Here is a 7,713-nt window from a genome sequence, read left to right on the forward strand (position 1 = left end):
ATTCCACACCAATTTGTAGCAAAGCAAATAGTGGTTAGCTGTGGATTCTGATTAAATCGGTAAGGATTTTAATCACTTATGTATTATACATCATTTTCAGCAGGTAGAGGTGATTTGGGCAAAGCCCGAAAGCTCAATCTTTGCTTCTCCAAATGAGCCCTGATTGCCCTGTCATTTCAAAACCTCTTAGGAAGACTCATTTGTTATAGTTCATCTGGGAATCTGGTGGCTAGCGCCCTCTGCTGACCGTGTCAAGACATTGAGGAAGGAAAAAGTCCCAAGCTGAAAAACTGAGGACAGAAAACTGTGATCATACGTCTAAAGGGCATCGTATGTCTAAAGAGGCGTGCGGGGCTATGCGTATTAGACAGGAGTCATATTATCGTGTCATCGTGGTGTGGGCTGCTAGTGGACGTGGAGATTTGTCTCCCACAGAACTTCACCCCAAGTGATGTGAAATTCAGAAGGCAGGTTCTGCCTCGCCTTAGCTGGCTGTGTGTCTTTCACCAAGTAACTTAACCTCTCTTAGTCTCTACTTACTTAACTATCGGCCAGAAGAGCCTCTGACTTCAGGAAATTTCTCTGGTTTCCTCTACCATAACCCCAGTTGGCTGTCACAAACGACTACAACCCAAGTCCACAGAGAATCCAAGGAGGGCAGCCTGTTGATGAGAAATCTGCCAGGGCAGAGGGCTGGGGTTGCCTTTAGGGGGTGCTGGTGGCGAGCAGCAAGGTGAGAAACTCCCATGGAGAAGCTGGCAGGGATGGAGAAGTTGGCGGTACAGACGGACCACCCCTCCAGTCTCAGCATCCACCCTTTCGCTCTTGTCTCCCTGATCCCACAAACACCATCCATAGCTGAGTCTGGTCTGTAGGTGATGGAGGCTGGGGAGGCACGGGCCTCACTGTGGACAAACTGAACTTTTGCTCTATTCACATTGACCGGAAGATCCTTGACTGTCAGGGGAAGATCACAGATTGCACCCTGCACAAGTCCCGGAACATGGTAGTTGCTTTTCTGTTGCCACAATAAAACAACATGACCAAGACATCTTAGAAAAGATAACACTTAATTTGGCTTATGGTTTCAGAGGGTTCAAGCTCACAATGGCCTAGTGAAGGCACGGCAGCAAGAACAGCTGAGAACTCACATCTTGCTGTAAGAGCTGGAGGCAGACTGCGCACTGGGAACGGCATGAGTCTTTTGAAACCTCAAAGCCTGTTCCCACTAACACACATCTTTGAACAGGCCACACCTCCTGGTCTTTCCTAAACAATTCTACCAGCTGGGGACCAATCACTAAGATATGTAAGCCTATAGGGGCCATTATCATTCAACCCACCACATAAAATATCCCATTGGATTTGAGTAAAACATTCCTAAGAGGTCTGAACACAAGGCCCAGGGGTGAGCCAGCCACCCCAGCAGGAGGTGGGGTGCTGTGGGGAAGAGTCACATATGGGTATGGCAAGCTCCAGAAGATCTTGAGCACAGCAACCTCCTATCTGACCCAGGGGAGCAGGACCATAAAGTTCCCTTTGCCTTTACACCATGCCAAACCTGAGGCTGGACTTGCTCTACCCACGTTTCCCAGTCACCAGATCTTGGGAACCAATAGCAGTGGGTGCCCGTTTCAGAAGTGGAGGACCAAAGGCCAGGTCCGGCAGTTGTTACAGTGGAAAAGAGGACTTGGGGCAGCATTCTCACCAGCTCCTGGCCACATGGGGCCCAGAGTCCTTTTCCCCACATGTGCCAGCCTCTATCCCAAGGATTCTCGGATCTCCAAACTATGAATGCCCAGAGAAGAAAATGTCTATCTAAAACCAGAAGGCCAGATCTGAATGACCACAACCACAGCAAAAGAGCAAGGCCACTTGGCTTAGGGTGGCCTCCTGCCGTGCTCGGAGATTCGAGGAGCATCCCTCGAAATCACATCCATGGGAATGTATCCCCCAGTACCTCTGCCTGGGATTAAGGTCCCACACAGTGAAATTAGTGGAGCTTGCCTCATTCTAAGGTATGAGGGGATGGAGAAGGCCTAGCCAGCCGCAAGAAAACCGGAATGTAGAGCCTATATCAAGATGCCACACTTGTGAGGTATGAAGACAGCTTCTGGCAGAAATGGCAGATAGAAGAGACACAATAGACCCATGAGAGAGACTCCCTGCAAGCCTGGGAGGAAGCCTGTCCATCTCTCACAGAAAGAGACCAGAAATCCAAGTGAACACAACTGGGAGGGGGTACTGTGGGACTCGGAACCAGGCTAAGTGTAGAGGCCATATCTTCAACCTGCCTGAGTGCCACTCACACGCAGGAAGACCCTCAATGTGGCTGACTTTCCCTTCTGCTATAGGGCCAGTACTCTGTTCCTCTGTACCTCCCATAACTCCCCTGGGACCTGGGGACCTGCCTTTGAAGACCTCTTGTCTTAGGGGCCAAAGATGAGACGCTGAAATTGCCCCTCCTCCTACTCACTCCCGATCCTCCTCCATGTCACCCCAGCAACCCTTGGCAAGGCCTCATAAATGTCAGAAAAGTCACATCCTGGGGGGCTGCAGGGGTTCACCCATGCTGCTATGAGGAAGCCAGCCCTGCCCTGGTAAACCCTTGCTGGTGCCTACCCCATGATGTTGCTATAGCCAGACAGTCAGTCATGTCAGAGGCGAAGGTAGAGATTGAGGCAAGGGTGCCTGCTCCTGCATTTTCTGCACCATTGCCCTGTGTTACCTCATCTAGTCCCAGCCCTCCTTGCCACCACAATAGGTCCCCACCGGGGAATTGCTTGCTTTGCTGGCACTGACTGTGACGCTCGGTTCGCGGAGCTAACTGCAGAAAAGCAAATTGAAATTGCCCGTATGGATGCTAGCCACTAATTTGAAATTGCCCGCAGTAATACAGTTGTGAGGGACTGGCAGGCCAGCCGTGGGGGGTGGCGGATGCGGAGGTGGCCAGCTAATCAGGAGCCAGTTCCCGGCACGATTGATGAGCGGGTCTTGTGCTGAATGAACAGCCCTGAAATAGAACTGTACCAGCCTGAGCACTGGGGAGCTGGGGACTGGATGAACATACCCCTGCTTTCTCATTCCCAGCTCAGGAGAATACAGCCCCTCGGTGTGAAGGTGTCACCATGGATGCCACCCAGTATCAACATTTGTCATCCAAATAGGCTACTTAATTTTAGATCCCCCTGCCACTTCAGGGCATGCAAATAGCAATACCCCGCCTCAGAAAGGGAAGAGTGGGCACTGCCATTGCCATAGCAACCAGAATACTAAGGGTGGATGGACTGAACTGCGCAGGTGTACCCCTGTTTTGAGCCTTCTAGAACCCTCAGACCAGTCCTTTCTCCGCCAGTCTGTGGGTAGCTCGCCCATGCACCCCCCCCCTATCCACCCTGCAAGGCTTCTTTACTTTGTTTCTTAAAGGACTAGTCTACCCTCCCCATCGCCCCTCACCTCTCAACCCACCACCGTTCCATCTCTACGCCACAGAAAAAATGTTTCCAGAAAGTGCTGTGGTGTAAAAGTAGCACAAGACTCCTCTGAAAACTACAAAAGCCTGGAGAAATTCTGAAGGCCTAAATAAACAGGAAGACATTTGGTAAACATGGGTTGAAGATTTAATGTTGCTAAGATGGAATCTTAGTTGGGTTTCTGTGCCTGTGATAAAACACTGACCAAAACCAACTTGGGGAAGGAACAATTCATTGCACCTTATAGGTTCATTGAGAGAAGCCAGGGTAGGACCCTGGGACAGGAATTAAGGCGGAGACCATGGAGGGATGCTACTCACTGGCATGGTCTCCATTGCTTTCTCAGCCTTTTCTATAGGGTTCAGGTCACCTGCCCAGGGGTGGTCCAGCCCGCAGTCGCCTAGGACCTCCCACAAGGAGCATTAGTCAAGAAGATGCCTTACAGATGTGCTCGCAGGCCAAGTGATGAAGGCAGTGTCTCCTCTGAGGTCCCCTCTTCGCAGGTGACACTAGCTTGTGCTGACAGACTGACAAGCACAGGTGGCCTCTCCCCAAGAGCTGCCCTACAGGTGCAGTGTGACCCCCATAAACATGGCGGCTGACTCGCTCACATACATTTAAAGCTAATCCTAAAGTTTATGTGGAAATCCAAGAGACCCAGCCAAAATAATAAAGCCCCCTAATTTTTAATGGGCTAAAAATTTACATTTTTTTCTCCAAAGACACATGGTTGACTCCCTAAGTTCATGACAAGATGGAGAATATCATTAGAAACCAGCCAATAGGAGCCACAATGAACAGGGCTGGACTTGGGCATCTCCGTCTAAGCTGCCTTCCCATGCTTCCTCTTCACTCAGCTGTACCAGTCAGGCATTGCCCAGGGCAACAGGGCTAACCCTGCTTCTCCCTGGGATCCAGAGCAGACTCCTCCACATGCCTGCCCCTCTGTTCTGTGGACAGAACACTGGAATGCTGCAGAGCCTGTGGTGACGTGAGAGCCAGTACCTCCAGTCCTCGTGGTTCTCTGATCAGCAAAGGAAAACTTGAGCCCATCTTCCAGACAGCCCAGAACAAAGTGGGCTTCCTCCGCTAAGAGATCAGCCGTCCGGGGTGGCCCACTGAGGGTCCAAGTCCTGGGTCTTCCATCTGGTGCTTCCTTCCTTCTTTCCGTCCTTCTCGATCCTGAGTGTGAATACCAGAGGCCAGAGGCAGGAAATCGCAACAGAAAAAAAGTCAAATAGGAGGCACCTCCTAGGGCTCAGCCAGGGACACACTTAGAGAGGTCACAATGGAAACCTCAAAATCCCCTCACCGAGTGCACGTCACCGCACGTCCCTCCCCTTCAGCTTCTCTGCTCTCCCCATTCTCTTCTCCGAGCGCCTAATCTTTCCTCCCCTCTCTTCCCAGAATGAACCAAAACGCCTAAAAAAACACCTCCCCAAAATCCTGAAGCTCCTGAAGCCGGATGATAGGATCCTGATAGTGGGAACCACACACCGTCCCTTTGACGCTGAGCTCCAGCCCTTCTGCAGGGTTTACCAAAAGATTATTTTGGTCCCCCGCCCAGACTACGCTTCCAGATACGGCAAGTATTATAAGGCCTTCCATGCGGGCCCGAGGCCTGGTCCCTGAGCTATGCATGCAGGCGGGTAGCGCGGGAGGACCACGGGTGGGCTTGGAGCAGTGGCTCTCAACTTTCTAAAGCTGTGACCCTTCAATGCAGTTTCTCGTGTTGTGGTGACCCCAAACCATAAAATTATTTTCATCGCTACTTCCTAACTGTAATTCTGCCACCATTATGAATCATAATGTAAATATCTGTGTTTAACGATGGCTTAGGGGGCCTGTGAAAGAGTCATTAGACCCACAGATTGAAAACCACTGGCTTAAAGGACCCTGGGCACTTCAGGCCCTAGGTTGCTAGTCCCTTTATCTGCAAAGCGTAGGACCCTAACTACATAACATCTGTGTTACCTGCATAGCAAGGAAGACTCTGGGACCTGTTAGGTCTCTCCCCACATAGGGCATGTCTATCATGTAGGGTCACAGCAGGTTCTTCATAGCCAGCCAGCCCAGAGCAGAAGGAAGGTGGGTTGGCGGGCGTCACAGATGATGGGACAGGAGGGAAGAATATGGGACATCAAGGAGCCAGGCAGAGGTGATGGGAGAGGAGACTGCGGAGATGGGGAGAGATGAGGAGGCTGAGCTGTGGGGAGCAGAGAGAAGAGGGTGCCGTGCAGTGCAGGGGTAAAGACCCTGCTCTCGCAGCACTGGGGAGGAGGCCGTTGCTCTCAGGCCTCCCTCCCCTCCCTCTCCATCTCACTCACCTTTCCTCCTCTTTTATTGTGTGGGGTGTTCACTGTAAGGGACCACAGCACGAGGCCCGGCTTTGGATTGAGTGGCAGTTTTGGATTGGGTGGCGGCTTTGGATTAGGTGGCTTCTGTTGTCTGGCAAAAGGGAAGCCATCAGCGGATGTCACAGGCAATTGCAGTCTGAGACAAAATGCTGGGCATCTCCAAGAACTCAGCTTTCTTTCCTAAATCTAAGAACTATGGATTCTTTCCTGAATGTTTTCTGACTTCATCACTGTGGTGGAGAAGGCAGCCCTTCCTCTGGGACGGAAGATACCTCTGCTGGGCCCAGGGCCAATCCACCATGCGGCTGCTTCTCACACGTTTCTTCCCAGTACTGATTTGTCTGACCACCATTTTTGCTGACATTATAAATCTTTCCGTGTTCCCCACAGGACCTTGAGGCTTTTGCTATCTGTGCGGTAGAGCATCTGTCTTAGAGAAAGACCACTCCTGCCTCCGAGGTGATCTAGGTGATCACTGTGGTTTCCTCCAGCCCTGCGGGCGGGGGCTGCAGATCCATAGCAGGGCCGCTACTCGGCCATTTATCTATCAGCAGCCAGAGCTCCAGAGGTTTATAAACACCACCCCCACACACACACACACACACAGACACAACTCAAAAAATGCCACAGGGCTGAGTGGGGTGACATGGGCCCAGAGAGATCAGCAGGCAGCTGTGGGGCTCCAAGTAAGGCTTCCTAGACATAACTCAGTGTCTACCTCCCGCCTAGCCCCAATCAAGCCGCTCTACAAACCACCCCCAGGCTGATGAATGCCCTGTGTGGTCCCTAGAAGCCCCCTGGACCACCCTAATGCTTCAGCATAGCTGATCTCCCCCAGGGTCTACCTAACTAATTACACAATTCATCACAGGCCCCGCCCACATGGGGATGAATGCAGAGGCGATGTCTTCACGTTTGTTTGGGATTCAAGGCCCCAGAGGGTCAGACACTCCCCCAAATCATATCACTTAACTCTTTCACCCGTGAAGCTCAAGATAAAATGAATGCTAAGATACTATGTCATGGTGAACCAAGCCAGGGTCAGGTCAGTTGGGGACATCAAAAGCAGATGGCCGAGCCCAGATTTTTCCCCTTCTCCACAAAGGAGAGGGAATGGGGATTGGTCTATAGTTAGGGGCCTGCCCTTCCAAAAGAGGAAGTGCGAGATGGACCTGGAATGATGGCCCAGGCAGCAAATGCTTGCTGACCTGCAAGTGGACCTGACTTGGAGCCACCCCCTCCAGCTCCCACTTTCCATGCTGGGCATGGTGATGCGCGCCTGTTGTCCATGCTCTGCAGAGGCAGGGACAGGGGGCTTCCTACCTCCACCTGCCTCCACCTGCCTACCAGCCAGCTCGGTCAAATCAGTGAACCCTGGGTTCAACCAGAGATCCTATCTCATGAAATGAGGTAGAGAGTCACTAAAATATAGGACATCAGCCTCTGGCTTCTACATGTGAGAGCATTGCACACGCACACACACACACACGCATGCACACACACACGCACACGCGCACGCACACACGCGCACGCACACGCGCACGCACACACAGTTCCCACCAGAAGGCCCCCTGCTGTCATGGACACTCTTGAGTCCTGACAGGGTCCTCCCCCCACCCACACCAGCCCTAAGAGATCTGTATTTGTTCCTCCCCATCTGTACTCCTAGGTCACACCAGCTGCCTGCCAGCTGGGCCCACTGTGGAGCTCCTGTCTCAAGTGAGACTTCCATGCAAGGTCCCATAAGTTCTGAGGACAGTGGCTCCAGTAGCACCATAGATTATTTCTTCTTCTTCTTCTTCTTCTTCTTCTTCTTCTTCTTCTTCTTCTTCTTCTTCTTCTTCTTCTTCTTCTTCTTCTTCTTCTCCTTCTCCTTCTCCTTC

At 51.7% G+C, this 7,713-nt stretch overlaps 1 protein-coding gene across 3 annotated transcripts in view; it reads left to right on the forward strand.

The window, feature by feature from the left end:
- Iqca1 (IQ motif containing with AAA domain 1) overlaps positions 1-7,713 on the forward strand; it is a 119,404-nt gene that overhangs the window by 100,736 nt on the left and 10,955 nt on the right. For all 3 annotated transcript variants that reach the window (XM_050163114.1, XM_050163113.1, XM_050163115.1), the window contains one exon: positions 4,881-5,058. In XM_050163114.1, coding sequence (XP_050019071.1) covers positions 4,881-5,058 — 178 coding nt within the window. The remainder of the gene's footprint in view (positions 1-4,880; positions 5,059-7,713) is intronic.

Source organism: Alexandromys fortis, unplaced genomic scaffold (assembly GCF_014885135.2).
Source record: "Alexandromys fortis isolate MF-2015 unplaced genomic scaffold, M_Fortis_MF-2015_v1.1 scaffold_139, whole genome shotgun sequence".
NCBI lineage: Eukaryota > Metazoa > Chordata > Mammalia > Rodentia > Cricetidae > Alexandromys > Alexandromys fortis.